The sequence below is a fragment of the Salvelinus fontinalis genome, chromosome 34 (genome assembly GCF_029448725.1).
Source record: "Salvelinus fontinalis isolate EN_2023a chromosome 34, ASM2944872v1, whole genome shotgun sequence".
NCBI classification, from domain to species: Eukaryota; Metazoa; Chordata; class Actinopteri; order Salmoniformes; family Salmonidae; genus Salvelinus; species Salvelinus fontinalis.
The window spans coordinates 11,285,388-11,305,897 of NC_074698.1; the positions used below are offsets into that span (position 1 = coordinate 11,285,388).

At 45.5% G+C, this 20,510-nt stretch overlaps 1 protein-coding gene across 1 annotated transcript in view; it reads left to right on the forward strand.

The window, feature by feature from the left end:
* The window catches only part of LOC129833088 (myoferlin-like), a 65,096-nt gene that overhangs the window by 11,808 nt on the left and 32,778 nt on the right, over window positions 1–20,510 (forward strand). Inside the window, exons 6-26 of the mRNA XM_055897379.1 lie at window positions 848–1,014; window positions 1,551–1,679; window positions 2,205–2,267; window positions 9,054–9,104; window positions 9,486–9,516; window positions 9,640–9,755; window positions 11,478–11,604; window positions 12,162–12,265; window positions 12,379–12,447; window positions 12,551–12,594; window positions 12,791–12,873; window positions 13,076–13,114; window positions 14,189–14,313; window positions 15,080–15,193; window positions 15,661–15,838; window positions 16,821–16,945; window positions 17,051–17,160; window positions 17,579–17,771; window positions 18,033–18,188; window positions 19,380–19,511; window positions 19,651–19,814. Of these exons, the coding sequence (XP_055753354.1) occupies window positions 848–1,014; window positions 1,551–1,679; window positions 2,205–2,267; window positions 9,054–9,104; window positions 9,486–9,516; window positions 9,640–9,755; window positions 11,478–11,604; window positions 12,162–12,265; window positions 12,379–12,447; window positions 12,551–12,594; window positions 12,791–12,873; window positions 13,076–13,114; window positions 14,189–14,313; window positions 15,080–15,193; window positions 15,661–15,838; window positions 16,821–16,945; window positions 17,051–17,160; window positions 17,579–17,771; window positions 18,033–18,188; window positions 19,380–19,511; window positions 19,651–19,814 (2,320 nt within the window). The remainder of the gene's footprint in view (window positions 1–847; window positions 1,015–1,550; window positions 1,680–2,204; window positions 2,268–9,053; window positions 9,105–9,485; window positions 9,517–9,639; window positions 9,756–11,477; window positions 11,605–12,161; window positions 12,266–12,378; window positions 12,448–12,550; window positions 12,595–12,790; window positions 12,874–13,075; window positions 13,115–14,188; window positions 14,314–15,079; window positions 15,194–15,660; window positions 15,839–16,820; window positions 16,946–17,050; window positions 17,161–17,578; window positions 17,772–18,032; window positions 18,189–19,379; window positions 19,512–19,650; window positions 19,815–20,510) is intronic.

The window sequence follows — 20,510 nt, forward strand, 5'->3', positions numbered from 1 at the left end:
TTGGGGCAATATTGTTAGAAATGCTACAAATAGGGAGGTTCAGGACTCATAAGACATCATAGGAAAATGGATGGATATATTGCAAAAGGAAATAGCAAAATGGCATTATACTGGGAAAGATGGGTGAATCTGTGGACATCGGAGGGTTGGAGTTCAGATTGAATGGTGGATTGGCACTGTGGGTAAAAATCCAGCACTTGAAGAAAGAGGAAATTAGGGATATGTCTGTGTGTCTAATTCTTTAACTACAGGCAATGTAGATATGAGTGAAAATAGCTGTAAGTAGCAGTAGAAGCAATGTTGTCTGTTAATTTACTCGAATCAGGGTAGGGATGGTAGCGTATATATTTTTTTAAATATACACATGACACAAGTACTCTCAGCAGACAATATGCTGAACACAGGTCACCTGGACCAGAAGTCCCCACAAGAATAGTAAACTAAAATGTTTTTACCAACTGGGGACATTTTGTTGGTCCCCACAAGGTCAGATTCTACTTGTTTAGGGTTTAGGTTAGAATTAGGTTTAGGGTTAGGAGCTAGGGTTAGTTTTAGGGTTATGGTTAGGAGCTAGGGTTAGGTTTAGGGTTAAGGTTAGGGTACAGGTCAGGGTTAGGTTTAGGTTTAGGGTTAGGGCAAATAGTATTTTGAATGGGACTGAATTGTGTGTCCCCACAAGGTTAGTTGTACAAGACTGTGTGTGTGTGTGTGTGTGTGTGTGTGTGTGTGTGTGTGTGTGTGTGTGTGTGTGTGTGTGTGTGTGTGTGTGTGTGTGTGTGTGTGTGTGTGTGTGTGTGTGTGTGTGTGTGTGTGTGTGTGTGTGTGTGTGTGTGTTCTGGCTTCCCAGGTGGGGGTGAGGAAGGGGAGGATGGGGAGGAGGGATCCCTTGGGGGTCAGGTGGGGACCCCTGGAGTTCCACCCACACCTGGCCAGCCTGGTAACCCCAACCAGAGGCCTGTCCGGACCAGCCGCAAGAGACACCGGGCCCTGGCCAACAAGCCGCAGGACTTCCAGGTAGAGTACATAGCTTGCACATGAAGTACATGTCAAAAGTTTAAAGTATCCTCCCCTCCTCATCTCTCTTCCTTCATTTGCACTGATCTGAAACCACGGGAGAGATGAAAGCAGTATGGTGGATGGTGGCTTTCACCCTCCAGTTCTTTCAGATCAGTGGGAGAGAAGATGAGCAAAGGACTATTGAGATGCAGCCCTGGATGGTAGTGTGGGGCCCTGTTTAAATACTTATGAAATGTGTCCTTCATCCCATTTTATCTTACTTGAGGTAATCCCTCATCTGTATAGGTGTGAGAGGTGACAGCAATATGATAACTATGCATTCATCACTCCAATCACGAACAGATCAGTGATTGCCTCAAGGAAGGAAGGAAAAAGGAAGGAGATGTGCATTTTGTAGTAGAACACCACCCTCTTTGACCTCTCCTATTATTGACTAATTAAATTTAAAAAAAGGCATAATTAAGGAATTTTGTGTTTGTTGAAGTCACTCAGTGTCAGTTAAACTCTCTTACACTGTTGTCTTCAATGACCAGATTCGTGTTCGAGTTATCGAGGGCCGACAGTTGCCGGGAAACAACGTCAAACCGGTTGTCAAAGTGAACGTGTGCGGACAGACCCACAGAACCAGGATCAGACGAGGAAACAATCCCTTCTTTGATGAGGTAACTAGCCATAACTCTATGGTTTTAAACTGCCCTTACACTCCAAAATCAAAACCCCTAGGGCAAAGTTACACTTCTCTGATTGCACTGAAGGGAATCTTTGTTTCAGTATTTCATCTTTTGATTGACTGTCTTTTTCACCCCTTTAAACGCTTGTCTATTTGACACCTGCTCCTCTTTTATCTCGTCCTGCTGATCCCTCTCTCAATGCACTCCTCCTTCTCCTGCTTCAGTCAGTTCCATTCGGATCTTCTCTCTCTGCAACAGTGATGTGTTTGAGTAAATCTAAAACGGAATCCTCCGTTAGATACGTTATCTATCACCCTTGACCTCTCACATGCATTTTCTCAACCTTTCCTCAATTACTATGCAATTGCGACAGTTTGTCTGTATGAATTTCCTTCAAAATCAAGAGTATAGAAAGCTATGGAAAATGGTCATGGTTATGCCTAACTCTCTACTATGTACCTAAAAAAACTATGAAAATACTGTATATATCAACATATTTATAAACCCTCTCCACAGATGTTCTTCTTCAATGTCAACATGCTGCCTTCAGAGCTTTTAGACGACTATATCAGTATTCGGGTAAGTACAACACTCCCTCTCAGGCTGAGTATCGTCTATATACAGTTTGTTCACGAGTTCGGCTTCTCTCCATCTGACGATCATGTCAGAAGGGGTAGTAGTTGGAGTATGGTAAGGGGGTTTTGGCATAGATGGTGGACGGGGAGGCTAGGATCGGGGTTGGTAGCTGTCCTCCCTGCAGGATCAGCCCCCAGTCATGGACTGAGGTTGTGCTGAGCCTGCTGGCAGTGCCAACTCACGGCTGTAAGCCAAGGTTGTGTGAGCATGAATCTGATGAACATGCAGGAAGGTGTTGAGCTGGCCCACCATTGTGCAGGAAGCCTGGAGGTGATGGGGAGGCCAGACCCTTGTCGGTGATCGGGGTTGGTAGCTGGCCCCCAAGAAGGATCAGCCCCGAGCCATAAGCCAAGGTTGTGCTGACCCCCCCCCCCCCCCCTGCCCTTATACAAGAGTGAGAAAGACTTTCTGACAACGAGGTCGCTACTGGTACAAGTCTGAGTCACCACTGGTCAGAGTGGAGTCGGTGCGTGAAGACACTGCATGGGAGAAAAGATGGGCACCCGTAGGTGGCTCAGAATATCCTCCAAGTCTTTAGCCAGGTAGTTCTTTGGAGCTAGGTCTGTAGCTTTAGCATCATCTTGATCCGAGGTTACCTTCGTGACAGTGGGCTTATTTTCCAAGTCTTGGTCCATCTTTCAATGGATTACCATGTTGGTCGAATGAGTGTTTTGAAACCTGCACGAAGGGTTAAAGTTGTTTGCCCCCAAAAGGAATGCTGCCCTTGATGGGAATAACACTCTGGGGAGTGAGAAGGCTAGCAAGCCCAGGAGTTGTTGAGTGGCGGCCACCATGACTGTCCAAGAGTGCATGCAGCAAGCTAGTCCCGGCTAGTAAGGGTCGGGTGGGGTAGGGATTTGGGCACAGAGCAGTTATGGGAAGTCACACGAAGGGTTAAAGTTGGTTGCCCCCAAAAGGAATGCTGCCCTTGATGGGAATAACACTCTGGGGAGTGAGAAGGCTAGCAAGCCCAGGAGTTGTTGAGTGGCGGCCACCATGACTGGCCAAGAGTGCATGCAGCAAGCTAGTCCCGGCTAATAGGGGTCGGGTGGGGTAGGGATTTGAGCACAGAACAGTTGTAGGAAGGCACGGGGGAAGCAAACCTGAGCAGGTCATGAGTGAGCCACGTCAACCCGAGCTGGTCAAGAGGGAGCCACGTCAACCCGAGCAGGTCAAGAGGGAGCCACGTCAACCCGAGCAGGTCAAGAGGGAGCCACGTCAACCCCAGCAGGTCAAGAGGGAGCCACGTCAACCCGAGCAGGTCAAGAGGGAGCCACGTCAACCCGAGCAGGTCAAGAGGGAGCCACGTCAACCCGAGCAGGTCAAGAGGGAGCCACGTCAACCCGAGCAGGTCAAGAGGGAGCCACGTCAACCCGAGCAGGTCAAGAGGGAGCCACGTCAACCCGAGCAGGTCAAGAGGGAGCCACGTCAACCCGAGCAGGTCAAGAGGGAGCCACGTCAACCCGAGCAGGTCAAGAGGGAGCCACGTCAACCCGAGCAGGTCAAGAGGGAGCCACGTCAACCCGAGCAGGTCAAGAGGGAGCCACGTCAACCCGAGCAGGTCAAGAGGGAGCCACGTCAACCCGAGCAGGTCAAGAGGGAGCCACGTCAACCCGAGCAGGTCAAGAGGGAGCCACGTCAACCCGAGCAGGTCAAGAGGGAGCCACGTCAACCCGAGCAGGTCAAGAGGGAGCCACGTCAACCCGAGCAGGCCACGTCAACCCGAGCAGGTCAAGAGGGAGCCACGTCAACCCGAGCAGGTCAAGAGGGAGCCACGTCAACCCGAGCAGGTCAAGAGGGAGCCACGTCAACCCGAGCAGGTCAAGAGGGAGCCACGTCAACCCGAGCAGGCCACGTCAACCCGAGCAGGTCAAGAGGGAGCCACGTCAACCCGAGCAGGTCAAGAGGGAGCCACGTCAACCCGAGCAGGTCAAGAGGGAGCCACGTCAACCCGAGCAGGTCAAGAGGGAGCCACGTCAACCCGAGCAGGTCAAGAGGGAGCCACGTCAACCCGAGCAGGTCAAGAGGGAGCCACGTCAACCCGAGCAGGTCAAGAGGGAGCCACGTCAACCCGAGCAGGTCAAGAGGGAGCCACGTCAACCCGAGCAGGTCAAGAGGGAGCCACGTCAACCCGAGCAGGTCAAGAGGGAGCCACGTCAACCCGAGCAGGTCAAGAGGGAGCCACGTCAACCCGAGCAGGTCAAGAGGGAGCCACGTCAACCCGAGCAGGTCAAGAGGGAGCCACGTCAACCCGAGCAGGTCAAGAGGGAGCCACGTCAACCCGAGCAGGTCAAGAGGGAGCCACGTCAACCCGAGCAGGTCAAGAGGGAGCCACGTCAACCCGAGCAGGTCAAGAGGGAGCCACGTCAACCCGAGCAGGTCAAGAGGGAGCCACGTCAACCCGAGCAGGTCAAGAGGGAGCCACGTCGTCGTCACTCTGAGAACTGGAGTTGGGTTGAAGGATGGCAAGGCAACTAGGACGAGGGTAGACCACCCCCAGCCCAGTGTAAAGAACTCCATGGTTCAGGCGGATGAGGGATACAGGTCGCAGATGCCGGAATGGCGCATCTGGAAAAGCCGGAAATGCCGGGAAGGCAAGAGAGGCCGCAAGATGGCGGGAAGGGCGCGGTGGAGGTGTGAGGTGCACTGTGGAGGCAACAGTTCCAGATGTGGATTAGATGTGTTGTCTGAAGCTTAAAGCTCTCCTCCTGAAACGATGTCATCAACTAGGATTAATATAAAACATGTCCTGAATGCCTACATACACTCACATGCACATACATAGAGACAGACAGACAGACAGACAGACAGACAGACAGACAGACAGACAGACAGAACGAGAGAGACGCACATGTATGTACACACCAGAGGAGGCTGGTGGAAGGAGGGATTAGAGTATGGGCTCATTGCAATGGCTGGAGTGAAATAATTTGAATGTAGTCAAACATGTGGTTTCCATATGGTTGATGTTTTTGATACTGTTCCATTAATTCCATTCCAGTCTTTAGAATGAACCCGTCCTCCTATAGCTCCTCCCACCAGCTTCCTCTGGCACACACACACACAAGCACGCACACATTCACACACACATGCACACATTCACACACGCACACACGTCAGCTGCTCCAAGATCCTCCACTTGATCTATATGGTGTGTATCTGACTGTTGGGAGGTCATCCAGAGTATGGTGTAAATAGAATGATATACACTGAGTCTACAAAACATTAAGAACACCTTCCTAATATTGAGTTGCATCCTCTTTTGCCCTCAGAACAGCCTCAATTCGTTGGGGCATGGAATCTAGGTGTCGAAAGCTTTCCACAGGGATGCTGGCCCATGTCGACTCCAAAGCTTCCCACAGTTGTGTTAAGATAGGCTAGAGCAGGGGTGTCAAACTCATTCCACGGAGGGCCTTGTGTCTGCAGGTTTTTGGTTTTTCCTTTCAATAAAGCCCTAGACAACCAGGTGTGGGGAGTTCCTAACTAATTAGTGATGTTAATTCATCAATCAAGTACAAGGGAGGAACGAAAACCCGCAGACACTCGGCCCTCCGTGGAATGAGTTTGACACCTGTGGGCTAGAGTGTTAGAGTGTTGGGCTAGTAACCAAAAGGTTGCAAGTTCAAATCCCTGAGCTGACAAGGTACAAATCTGTCATTCTGCCCCTGAACGAGGCAGTAAACCCACTGTTCCTAGGCTGTCATTGAACATAAGAATTAGTTCTTAACTGACTTACCCAGTTAAGTAAAGGAAAAAAAATATGGCTGGATGTCTTTTGGGTGGTGGACTATTCTTGATACACATGGGAAACTGTTGAGCATGAAAAACCCAACAGTGTCACAGTTCTTGATACAAACCGGTGCGCCTGGCACCCACTATTAAACCCCTTTCAAAGGCACTTTTGTCTTTCCCATTCACCCTCAATCCACGTCTCAATTGTCTGAAGGCTTAAAAATCCTTCTTTAACCTGTCTCCTCCCCTTCATCTACACTGATTGAAGTAGATTTAACAAGTGACATCAAAAAGGGATCATAACTTTAACCTGGATTCACCCGGTCAGTCTGTTAGTCTATGTCACTTCTGTGTTGTCTCCGTACTGCTGTACTTTTTGTTGCTACTTGGCTACCTGCCAAACTTTTAAACTATTTTATCAAACTCTGTATTTAACAAATGTACCAATGTCATAGTTTTGTATTCACACAACTTTTTATTTGAACTTTTTCACCCCGGATGCTTTATTTGGACATAGATCTGCATTACCTCCTCCGGCCGAAGAAAGACAGGAGAACCATTGCCTTTTGGTGAGGATAGCCAAGTTGCAAGCTCGGCTTCAGACGCAATCGTTAGGCAAGGGCAATTTAAGTGTAGGAAATCACTGATCATAACCTTGATGTGATTGGCCTGACTGAAACATGGCTCAAGCCTGATGAATTTATTGTGTTAAATGAGGCCACTCATCCTGGTTACACTAGTGACCATATCCCCTGCGCATCCGGGAAAGGCGGTGGTGTTGCTAACACTTACAACAGAACATTTCAATTTACAAACAAAAATGGCTGCACTTTCTTCTTTTGAGCTTCTAGCCATGAAATCTATGCAGCCCACTCAATCCCGTTGTATAGCTACTGTTTACAGGCCCCCTGTGGCATATAAACTTTGGTTAGTGCTAAATACGTCTGCTACAATCTTGACTAGATCCCCAAAATTTGATTATATTAGTCCAGTGCTAGCCTCTCTACACTGGCTTCCTATTAAGACTACGGCTGATTTCAAGGTTTTACTGCTAACCTACAAAGCATTACATGGTCTTGCTCCTACCTATCTCTCTGATTTGGTTCTGCCGTACATACCTACACGTACGCTACGGTCACAAGATGCAGACCTCCTTATTGTCCCTAGAATTTCTAAACAAACAGCTGGAGGCAGGGCTTTCTCCTATAGAGCTCCATTTTTATGGAAAGTCTGCCTATCCATGTGAGAGACGCCGACTTGGTCTCGATCTTTAAGTCCTTACTAAAGACTCATTGCTTCAGTAGGTCCTATGATTGAGTGTAGTCTGGCCCAGGGTTGCGAAGGTGAACGACAAGGCACTGGAGTAACAAACTGCCCTTGCTGTCTCTGCCTGGCTGGCTCCTCTCTCTCCACTGTCTCTGACGGGGGCTGAGTCACTGGCTTACTAATGCTCTTCCATGCCGTCCCTAGGACGGGTGCGTCATGTTGTGCTAGGCTTAGTCTGCTATACTTGACTTGAGTGGGTTGAGTTACTGAAGTGATCTTCCTCTTGCTGGTCTTGCGCCACTTCGGGCCCATGCGGTGGAGGAGATCTTCGTGGGCTATAATCAGCCTTGTCTCAGGGTAGTAAGTTGGTGGTGTGTTGATATCCCTCTAGTGGTGTGGGGGCTGTGCTTTGTGGGGGTTATATCCTGCCTGGTTGGCCCTGTCTGGGGGTGTTGTCGGACAGTGCCACAGTGCCCCCCCCCCGTCTCAGCCTCCAGTATCTATGCTGCAACAGGGTGTGCAGGGTGGCTAGGGTCAGTCTGTCCTATCTGGTGAAATTCTCCTGTCTTATCTGGTGTCCTGTGTGAACTTAAGTATGCCCCCCCCACTACCTGTTGTTTTCGACCCGTTTTCTCCCTCCCTCCCTCCCTCCCTCTCTTTCGCTCTCTCTACCGCTTCTGCTGTCTTGACCTTTGAATGCTCGGCTATGAAATGCCAACTGACATTTACTCCTGAGGTGCTGACCTGTTGCACCCTCTACAGCCACTTTGATTATTATTTGACCCTGCTGGTCATCTATGAACGTTTGAACATCTTGAAGAACAATCTGACCTTAATGGCCATGTACAATTATAATCTCCACCCGACATAGCCAGAAGAGGGCTGGCCACCACTCAGAGCCTGGTTCCTCTCTAGGTTTCTTCCTAGGTTCCTGCCTTTTCTAGGGAGTTATTCCTAGCCAGCGTGCTTCTACATCTGCATTGCTTGCTGTTTGGGCTTTTAAGCTGGGTTTCTGTAAAAGCACTTTGTGACATCTGCTGATGTAAAAAGGACTTTATAAATACATTTGATTTGATTTGATGTCATGGAAAGAGCAGGTGTTCTTAATGTTTTGCACACTCAGTGTAAATCAATCATTTTAAAACTCCTTGATTGTGGTAAACTATGAAGCAGTTTAGAACTAAGGGCTGGGTTTGTTTCAACATCACTAATCCTCTCTCTCTCTCTCTCTCGTCTGTCTCTGTCTCTGTCTCTCTTTTTCTCTCTCTCTCTCTCTCTCTCTCTCTCTCTCTCTCTCTCTCTCTCTCTCTCTCTCTCTCTCTCGTCTGTCTCTCTCTCTCTCTCTCTCGTCTGTCTCTGTCTCTCTCTCTCTCTCTCTCTCTCTCTCTCTCTCTCTCGTCTGTCTCTCTCTCTCTCTCTCTCATCTGTCTCTGTCTCTCTTTTTCTCTCTCTCTCTCTCTCTCTCTCTCTCTCTCTCGTGTCTGTCTCTGTCTCTCTCTCTCTCTCTCTCGTCTGTCTCTGTCTCTCTTTTTCTCTCTCTCTCTCTCTCTCTCTCTCTCTCTCTCTCTCGTCTGTCTCTCTCGTCTGTCTCTGTCTCTGTCTCTGTCTCTCTCTCTCTCTCTCTCTCTCTCTCTCTCTCTCTCTCTCTCTCTCTCTCTCTCTCTCTCTCTCTCTCTCTCTCTCTCTCTCTCTCTCTCTCTCTCTCTCTCTCTCTCTCTCTCTCTCTCTCAGGTCTATGATTCCTACTCCCTCAGAGCAGACAGTCTAATGGGGGAGTTCAAGGTGACATATACATTTAAATATCCTTACATCCTAATTTACAAAAAGGACATTTCATTTAGTTATTTACAGAGCAATACATCAATTACATCCAATCTATTATGTTTGCCTTTCATAACAATTACAGAAAACATTGGATAAATCACAGGAATCCTTTGTTCAAACATGGATTGGCTACAATGCACACTACCACACTGTGTTTATACAGTATTGAATATATTACTGTTATCATCCTTCCAGGCAATAACCTCAATATCCGTATTTGGTTGATATTTTATTGAGTTGTCAACAAATATGCATTTTTATTGAAATAAAAGTAAAATGGTTGAAATCTGGTTAAAATCAGATGTGTAGTGTAACCAGACTTTATTTTTATTTTAACAGTTGGATGTTGGGTACATATATGACGAACCTGGTAAGTTCATCTTTACAAAAGAGTGACACAGGAAACAAACTATTACCTTGATCTTCAGTTATCTTCGAAGACATCCTTTGTCTGTGTCTGTGTTTGGAATGTGTATGTTCTTATGGTCAACAGCCCACGCCATAATGAGGAAGTGGCTTCTCCTGAGTGACCCTGATGACTCGAGCTCGGGGGCCAAAGGTTACCTGAAGGTCAGCCTGGTCATCGTGGGGACAGGAGACGAGCCACCGGTACGACTGCTGTGTCACTATGCTATGTCACCACACACCTCACCTGTCTTTCTCTACATTCTCTACCATTGTACTTAATGTAAAATTGATTATATAGTTTATAAACTCAGCAAAAAAATAAACGTCCTCTCACTGTTAACTGTGTTTATTTTCAGCAAACTTAACATGTCTAAATATTTGAATGAACATAAGATTCAACAACTGAGATATAAACTGAACAAGTTCCACAGACATGTGACTAACAGTCAGTATCTGGTGTGGCCACCAGCTGCATTAAGTACTGCAGTGCATTTCCTCCTCATGGACTGCAACAGATTTGCCAGTTCTTGCTGTGAGATGTTACCCCACTCTTCCACCAAGGCACCTGCAAGTTCCCGGACATTTCTGTAGGGAATGGCCCTAGCCCTCACCCTCCGATCCAACAGGTCCCAGACGTGCTCGATGGGATTGAGATCCAGGCTCTTCGCTGGCCATGGCAGAACACTGACATTCCTGTCTTGCAGGAAATCACGCACAGAATGAGCAGTATGGCTGGTGGCACTGTCATGCTGGAGGGTCATGTCAGGATGAGCCTGCAGGAAAGGTACCACATGAGGGAGGAGGATGTCTTCCCTGTAACGCACAGTGTTGAGATTGCCTGCAATGACGACAAGCTCAGTCCGATGATGCTGTGACACACCGCCCCAGACCATAGGGGAACCTCCACCTTCAAATCGATCCCGCTCCAGAGCAAAGGCCCCTGTGTAACGCTCATTCCTTCGATGATAAACGTGAATCCGACCATCACCCCTGGTGAGACAAAACCGCGACTCATCAGTGAAGAGCACTTTTTGCCAGTCCTGTCTGGTCTAGCGATGGTGGGTTTGTGCCCGTAGGCGATGTTGTTGCTGGTGATGTCTGGTGAGGACCTGCCTTACAATAGGCCTACAAGCCCTCAGTCCAGCCTCTCTCAGCCTATTGCGGACAGTCTGAGCACTGATGGAGGGATTGTGCGTTCCTGGTGTAACTCGGGCAGTTGTTGTTGCCATCCTGATACCTGTCCCGCAAGTGTGATGTTCGGATGTACCGATCCTGTGCAGGTGTTGTTACACGTGGTCTACCACTGTGAGGACGATTAGCTGGCCGTCCTATCTCCCTGTAGCACTGTCTTAGGCGTCTCACAGTACGTACATTGCAATTTATTGCCCTGGCCACATCTGCAGTCCTCATGCCTCCTTGCAGCATGCCTAAGGCACGTTCACGCAGATGAGCAGGGACCCTGGGCATCATTCTTTTGGTGTTTTTCAGAGTCAGTAGAAAGGCCTCTTTAGTGTCCTATGTTTTCATAACTGTGACCTTAATTGCCTACCATCTGTAAGCTGTTAGTGTCTTAACGACCGTTCCACAGGTGCATGTTCATGAATTGTTTATGGTTCATTAAACAAGCATGGGAAACAGTGTTTAAACCCTTTACAATGAAGATCTGTGAAGTTATTTGGATTTTTACGAATTATCTTTGAAAGACAGGGTCCTGAAAAAGGGAGGTTTCTTTTTTTGCTAAATTTAGTAGAATGTGTATACAATATCAATATGTTATACAACTACATACAACATACCATATTTCATCAAGGCTCTCCCCTCCCCTCTCCTCTCCTCTCCTCTCCTCTCCTCTCCTCTCCTCTCCTCTCCTCTCCTCTCCTCTCCTCCTCTCCTCTCCTCTCCTCTCCTCTCCTGTGTGTTCAGACTGAGAAGAGAGAGCGGAACGAGGAGCAAGATGACATAGAGACTAATCTGTTGGTGCCTGCTGGGGTAACACTCAGATTGGTCACTCTCAACCTGAAGGTGTACCGTGCAGAGGACATGCCTCAAAGTACGTGTATATTCCTTCTTCCTCCATCAGCAGCAAAGTATCATTTAGTCCAGTCCAAAAACAACCTCTTGCCCCTTTCCTTATCCCTAAACCTCGTGTTTCTTCCACCTATCACTTGCCCCTTACCCCCTACCCCATTGGGTATGCATATTTCTAGGTAAAGGAAACGTGTAAGCAATATGGCAGAAGTTAGTATGAACAGTGGTGTCCCGTGTAGCTCAGTTGGTAGAGCATGGCGCTTGCAACGCCAGGGTTGTGGGTTCGATTCCCACGGGGGGCCAGTACAAAAAAAAAAGTATGAATGTATGTACTTGTAAGTTGCTCTGGATAAGAGCGTCTGCTAAATGACTTAAATGTAAATGTAATGTAACAGCCAACACCATATTGATTGCACGTATCTCCAAACACCAAGTGGTTAAGTGTTCTTTTTGAATCTGGAAAAGTATTTAAAGTAATCCAACATTGTTATCAGTGGGCCTATTCTTTCAAAACGTTGACTGGACGTCTGTTATTTTCTATGTGGGTGTATGTTAATATCCTTTCACTCCGTCTTACAGTGGATGATGCGTTTGTACAGACTGTGAAACAAGTATTTGGAGGGGAAGGCGATAAGAAAAACTTAGTTGATCCATTTCTGGAGGTCAGCTTCGCTGGCAGGAAGGTAAAGCTCAGAACTCCTAGAATGCAAGAGAAAGACAAAATGCAAGTCGTTAGGCAAATATTTTCAGATCTTTGGTTAGATGTTGCTTAATGATGACATTGCTTTGGTTTCAGCTGTGCACCAAAATTATCGAGAAAAATGCCAATCCTGAGTGGAACCAGCTGATCAACCTCCAGGTCAAGGTATGAACTAGCTCTCTCGTATTACATGTAGTACACCACAACACAATTGGATGATATGAATGGAAGCCAGACAAACACAACATGCTCTCATTTCCCTCTTTAGTTCCCATCCATGTGTGAAAGCATCAAGTTGACTATATTCGACTGGTAAGACTTTGGTTATCCTCCCTGGAAGACAGATACAGTACATGTTTGGATTTTCAAACAATTGTTATAATGGTTTACTGTGTATTACACTATCTACATTCATGTATACCTTCACTTTTAAATTCTGCTACTTTGAGTTTGAAAACATGGATCTCGTTTGAACGTTTATTAACAACGTATTGAACTTTTCACACAGGGATCGTCTGACCAGGAATGATGTGATAGGAACCACATTTCTAAATCTGACCAAAATAGCCTCATCTGGTGGTGAGATTGAAGGTATGGTATCGCTCTTTCTCACTCTCTCTCACTGTTTGTGTGTGTGTGAGTGTGTGTGTGTGTGTGTGTGTGTGTGTGTGTGTGTGTGTGTGTGTGTGTGTGTGTGTGTGTGTGTGGGTGTGTGTGTGTGTGTGTGTGTGTGTGTGTGTGAGTGAGTGAGTGTTCCCTGTCTCATCCACATTGCATCTGTCCCTTCAAACAGATACACCTGCAGAAAATTGCACCAATCTGTCATCTGAAGGTAAAGAACCGTCATCTTTTTGTATAAAGCCTCCCTATAGGGTGGCAGGTAGCCTAGCGGTTAGAGTCTTGGGCCAGTAACCGAAAGGTCCCTTGTTGAATACCCGAGCTGACAAGGTGAAACATCTGTCTATGTGCCTTTGAGCAAGGCACGTAATCCTAATTTGCTCCAGGGGTGCCTTACTGCTATGGCTGACCCTATAAAACAACACATTTCACTGCACCAATCTGGTGTGTGACAATAAATTTTTTTATTTCTATTGCTTTTGTCAAACAGGGACAGCATTTGTAAATACTAAAGTTTGACTACAGTTGTAGCATAGGCACCAGACCACGTTGTATTATCATGTAAAAAAACAACAACAAAAACCGGGGGGATATAACGGAAAAACAGCTTCTATCTCCAGACCATCAGTAGTCACCCCTAGCCGGCCTCTGCCCAGTAGCCTGCTCTGAACTTAGTCACTGTTACTAGCCGGCTACCACCCTGTACTCTAGCCTGCACCTTAGAGACTGCTGGCCTACTGTATGTACATAGTCATTGAACACTGGTCACTTGAACACTGTTTTACTCACTTCATATGTATATACTGTATTCTAGTCAAGGCTCATCCTATATAACTACTGCTGTACACACCTGTTCTATTCATATACTGTCCATACTGTCTATACACCATTATATACATACATACATACATACATACATACATACATACATACATACATACATACATACATACATACAGTATATTTATATTCCAGACTCATTCTGATATTTCTAAATGTCTTTCTTTAAATTGTTTTGGTTTTGTCTGTATTGTTTTGTATTGTATTGTTAGGTATTACTGCACTGTTGGAGCTAGAAACATAAGCATTTCACTGCTTCTTCGATAACTTCTGCAAATTATGTGTACGCGACCAATAACGTTTGACTTGGTTTGTTAACACTATCGCTCAGAGTCTGGTCGCCAGGCTAATTACACTGTACTTGGCAATGGACTGGAGTAAATATTACATTAATTCAAAATATCTGTAGCAAACCATTTCACAAAGAGAACCTGCCTTTTTATTACAGTGAACAGTGGGGAGGCGGAGGTGGGTTTCCTCCCAGCGTTTGGGCCTTGCTACCTAAACCTGTACGGCAGTCCCAGGGAGTTCACTGGCCTCCCAGACCCGTACGAGGAACTCAACTTTGGCAAGGTAAGACCATCCCTGGGGTTGAGGACAAGTTCTTCTGCTCTGGCAGGATGTTTTGTTATTCCTTTTTCTTATTGTAAATATTTGCATATCTAACATGCACTTCTCTCTCACAGAAATATGTCATTATTAAGATTCAGAATTCAAATTGTTGTAGAAAATCAGCTCTTGTAGTCGAGAAAACTATTAAGCATGTACCCAGGGTTTATTCAATAGTGACCTGTGCAGGGGAGACCTTTTCTGGACGCAGCCAGCATTGGACTCTCTTAGACAAAAATACATTTTAGCTTATATAGGCAAGGAACATCTGGTTTAGATCAGGCTTCTCTTTTCTGCTGAGTTTCTTGGCAAGCGTATCTAATCTATAAAACATACAGGTGTCCGATTTATATATATACCCCCCTTCAATGTATAACACATGTGGGATTGCCACATTTCATAGTTTGTCTCATTTTGTCACATTTGTCACATTTCACATTTTGTCTCTCAATGTCTCTCCATTTCACATAGTTTGTCACATTTCACATTTTGTCTCTCCATGTCAGATAGTCCGGTTCTAGTTCCACTTGGATAATAGCTTTAAAGCACACAGTACAGTTGTCTAACACATTTGTCATACATTTTTCCTTCACAAAAATAAATATTTTTTTCTCAATTTAGTTCCTGTGTTGATAGGAACATCTTGTGTAGCAACACGATTACAGTATCACTGTGTTGTCTGTCTGTCTGTCTGTCTGTCTGTCTGTCTGTCTACCTACCTACCTACCAGGGTGAAGGGGTGGCCTACAGGGGCAGAGTCCTCATCGAGCTCTCCACTCAGCTGGAGGGCAAAGCTGACAGGAAGCTGGACGACATCTCCAGTGATGACATCCTGGTGGCCCAGGTACACAGAGAGGGTGGGACCCTGTCATAGCTGGGATATTGTTGCTTCATGTATTAATAAAGGTCTGAAACAGGGTTGGTGTCAATTCCAATTGAAGGCAGTCAATTTAAAAAGTAATTTGAAATTCCAGTTCAATCATTTAAAAAAGGGCATCTATTTTACATGACTTCTCAATAAACTGGAAGGTAGAAGCTATTTACTTCAAAAGTAATTAAAATTACTTCCGGAATTGACTTCCTTCAATTCGAATTGACCCCGACCCTGGTACGAAACTTGCAAAACTTAGAGAAGAACTGATGAGAAATGGATACAGAGAAAGCTAGAAGGGAAAAGTTTACTCTCCATCCAGATGTCTTGTGTGTAGACCAGTGTTTCCAAATCCAATTTTGATTTAGTCAGGCAATAACGCACCTTTAATGAATGTACACTGGAATTAAGCACCCCTGACCTCTTGTTTGTGCTTTCAGAAGTACCAGCGGAGGAGGAAGTTCTCGCTGTGTGCTGTGTTCCACAGCTCCTGCATGCTCCAGGAGCCCGGTGAGCCAATCCAGTTCGAGGTCAGCATCGGTAACTATGGCAACAAGCTGGACTCCACCTGCATGCCGCTGGCATCCACAACCCAATACAGCTGTGCTGTGTTTGACGGTGAGAAAACCTAGACTACACCAGTGTTCTTCAATCCTGATGGGTAGCCCCCTGGTGTGCTAGCTATTGTTCCAGCCCAGTGCCAACACATTAGACCTTGATTAGACCTGATATCTGAATGTTTACAAAATCTAGCTTTTTTTAACAACCATGCTTCGGGAGCATGTGTTTATTTAGCTGTCAATTCTAAAGGCACAAGGCAGACAAACTATACACAGTCATGCATATAAAAACTGGAAAACATACAGGGCCTTCAGAAGGTATTGAAACACTTTGACTTCTTCCACATTTTGGTACTTTACAACCTTATTCTAAAATGGATGAAATAAAGCAAATTCCTCAGCAATCTACACACAGTACCCCATAATGACAAAGCGAAAACAGGTTTTTAGGAATGTTTGCCTGTTTATTAAAAAAAGGAAAAAGGAAATATCACATTTACATAAGTATTCAGACCCTTTACTCAGTACTTTGCTGAAGCACCTTTGTCAGCGATTACAGCCTTGCATCTTCTTGGGTAGGACACTACAAGGTTGGCTTAGCTGTATTTGGGGAGTTTTTCCCATTCTTCTATGCAGATCCTCTCAAGCTCTGTCAGGTTGGATGGGGAGTGTTGCTACACAGCTATTTTCAGATCTCTTCAGAGATGTTCGATCGGGTTCAAGTCCGGGCTCTGGCTGGGGCACTCAAGGACATTCAGAAACCCGTTTTTGCTTTGTCATTATGGGGTATTGTGTGTAGATTGATGAGGGAAAAAACAATTTAATCAATGTTAGAATAAGGCTGTAACCAAACAAAATGTGGGAAAAGTAAAGGGGTCTGAATACTTTCCGAGGGCACCATTCATGCCTATCAAAACTGCATTGCTGTTCCCAATGCAGTAGAGACATCCCCATACAGCAGGATTAAATTGTCAAGTTGTACAGTTATATACCACTCTGCAGCTTGACCTGGATATGACTTGGTTCTGTTTCTCCTGTAGGTAACCACTACTATTACCTGCCCTGGGCTGACACCAAACCTGTTGTCATCCTCACATCCTTCTGGGAAGACATTAGCCACCGATTGGATTCAGTCAACATCATCCTCTACATCGCAGATAGACTGGTGAGAAACACTTCCAACAAATTGACCAATCTAATAATCAATCAACCAATCATGGGATAATTCTCAGTTGTTGCAACTTTATTATTTTGTTGTCATTTCTTCCAGGAATCCAACCTCACTTCTTTGAGAACAGCCATCCTTGCCAAAGCCTCAGAGGTGCGCTTGGCTGAGATCTGGCTCAAACTCATCAACCACATGATTGAGGATCTGAGCAAGTAAGACATTCATCGATCGTATCTCAGCTTATGATTGTTTCTTGCTAGGTTCTGTTAGCTTCCTTCTAACTTATCCTAGCTTCACGCTAGATTCAGATCACTTCATGATATGTTCTGATAACTTAATGCTTGGTTGTGATAATTTCATGCTAGGTTCTGGTAGCTTTGTGCTTGGTTGTGATAGCTTCACCCTAGCTTCACATTCGTTAGTTAATGTGAGGTTGTGATAGTTTCATGCTAGGTTCTGATAGCTTCATGATACGTTTTGATAGATGAACACTAGCTTCTGATAGCTTAATGCTAGGTTTTGATTGCTTAATTAATGCTAGGTTCTTATAGCGTCATATAGGTTCTTAACGTTTTAAAGCTTCTGATAGCTTCAGTGTAGTTTTTGTAGCCTCATTATAGCTTCTGATAGCTTTCAGGTACCAGAGCTTGAGGGCAGGCCCAACCTGACGGCGCTGGACGTCCAGATTAAGAAGCTGCGTGATTCGGCGGTGGCCAGCATCAGAGAGATGGCCAAACACTTGAAGGAGGAGGCCACTGACGTTATAGCCACTCTGACAGACATCGAGGACTGGCTGGAGAGACTGAAACAGCTTGCAGAGGAGGTCAGGAGCAACAAGACATTGACATTCTCACAACATTCAGGGTTCAATAGCACATTGAATATTGGAATGTCCTTAAAGTAAGGGCGTGCCCTTATTTTGAGGGTGCCATGACTTGTTATGGGAGTGCCAACCCCACTCAATTTAAACCAGCTTGTGAATTGAATTGTCTGTCTCTCTCTCTACTACTGTCAACGGAAAACTCTCTCTCTCCCCATCTCTTAATAATCTCTCTTTCATACCTGTCTTTCACTCTTCCCTCAGCCCCAGAACAGTATGCCTGACGTGGTGATCTGGATGCTGCGTGGAGAGAGGAGGGTGGCGTACGCCCGTCTCCCAGCCAATCAGATCCTCTACTCCACCTACAGTGAGCAGGCCTGTGGGAAATACTGTGGCAGGACCCAGACCATCTTCATGCAGGTACTAGGATGGAGAACAGACTGATACTAGTGATAATAGTAGTAGTAGTAGTAAGTGTAGCAGTATGATAATGGTAGGGAAATTCTATGGCAGGACCCATACAATCTTAATGCAGGTATTATGATGGAGAACAGAGCCTTCTGATCATGCTACTACTATTATCACAAGTATTAGTAATATTAGTGCTAATAGGTAGTAGTACTTGTTTAAGTAGTAGTAGTAGTAGTATTAGTAGTGGTATAATTAAGCAATAAAGCACAAGGGGGTGTGGTATATGGCCAATATACCATGGTTAAGGGGTGTATATATATATAAAGAAATAGGATTTTTTTTGTTTTGTTTTTGCAGTAAAAAAAAGTATTAATTTAGGTATTCTGTACCCAAGTATTCACACAAATAAAAAAAAAAGTGACGTGATCATGTCTCAATATAATCAAGTTATAAAAGTATTATTTTCAAATACAATCTCTTTTTGGAATTAGTTGTGGTCAATTTGCAGTGTTCAAATTATTCAAATTATGTTCCGGCTCCCAACCATCCGATCCTTCAAAAATCAGCCTGCTGCTGAATCTAATTGCCTATCCCTGGTATAGTGGTATGATAATAGTACAGGAGTACTGCAGCAGGACCAAGACAGTCTTCATGCAGTTATTACTAAGGTGTACAGAGGGTTAAAACTGATGCCACAGACTGTGTTCATTGTTAGTGGATATTGAAACAAAACTGGTTGAAATGACGTCATTATAATCAGAAACTGATGTCTTTTCAAATAGTTTTTCTCAGATTTGGCTGCTGGGAAGAGGCTCATAATCAATCAGTTTTGTGTCAATGTCCAATGACAATGTCTGTCAGAGTGCGAAGAGAGGAAGAGTCCAGGAGGCTGATCTGTTTAAACGCAGGTGCGTTGGTTTTTACCTCAGATATGGCATAAACATTCGGAGATAACATGCAGTTAGCTACTTGGCGTTTTCATAGGTGATGTACAGTAGGATTGGATGATACACTGGTATTCGGTATATACAGTATATTTCGAAATAACCCAGGTAGGATTTTCAATACCGTCAATATAATTGAAACATTAGCCGGTTAGCTAAGGGTAGCTAACGCCGATTAGTGCTAGATATGAAGATCTGTATACCGCTCAACCCCGATGTATAGTATTTAGTTTTGTTGTTTGTTTGTTTCGGCCAGTACCCCATGGACAAAAACAAAGGTGTGAAGATCCCTGTCCAGCTCCGTGTCAACATGTGGCTGGGGCTCTCTGCCCACGAGAAGAAGTACAACAGCTTCTCAGAGGGAACCTTCAGTGTGTTCGCAGAAATGGTATTCTTGTTATTCACATGGGTTTTGTGGCAATGCTTTGTTTTACAGTCCTAAAGTTGGTATTTTAGCTGGTCTTTACTATGCTGATGAATCTCTTTTCCCTCACCCCCTCGTTCTCGCTCTCCCTCTTCACCCCCAGTATGAGAACCAGGCCCAGGTGTTTGGGAAGTGGGGCACCACAGGGTTGGTGTGTCGGCATAAGTTCTCTGACGTGACGGGGAAGGTGAAGCTGAAACAGGAGCGCTTCATGCCCCCCAGGGCGTGGGAGTGGGAAGGCGAGTGGTTCGTCGACCCAGAGAGAGGGTGAGAGTGACCTGTTGGCATGCTTAAACACACCCACGAACACATACACACTCATACTCACTCACTCACACACTCATACTTATACTCATATCCACACACACTCACACAAACTAACTCAGACACACACACACACACACACACACACACACACACAGAAGTTTGTGGACCCTGATAGATGGTGAGCGGGAGATCTCTTGTGCTATAAATAATTGAATTTAAGTAGAAACTTCCTGTTTTCATTGTTTGTTTTCAGTAGTTTACATTTCAGTTGGACTACCCCACCCACACAAATCTAGCTTGGTCTGGCATTGCCTGTGCTTGTGGTTAGGGAATCATCCTCTTTCCGTCTCTATAGATGTGCAGGGAGTCATAGTACTGTGAGTACTCAGTACACAATAGTCCCACTTCCACCTCATCCACCCCTCCTAAGTCCTCATTGTTTGCCTCTGAGTCAGCAGTGCGCAACACCAGCCCCCTCATAGTACTCCTATAGAAACACTTCCCCAGACAGTTATCTCATTGATTTGGTTCATTTGACCTTTCCCCAGACAGTTACCTCATTGATTAGGTTGATTTGACCTTTCCCCAGGCAGTTACCTCATTGATTTGGTCGATTTGACCTTTCCCCAGAGAGTTACCTCATTGATTTGGTCGATTTGACCTTTCCCCAGACACAGTTACCTCATTGATTTGGTC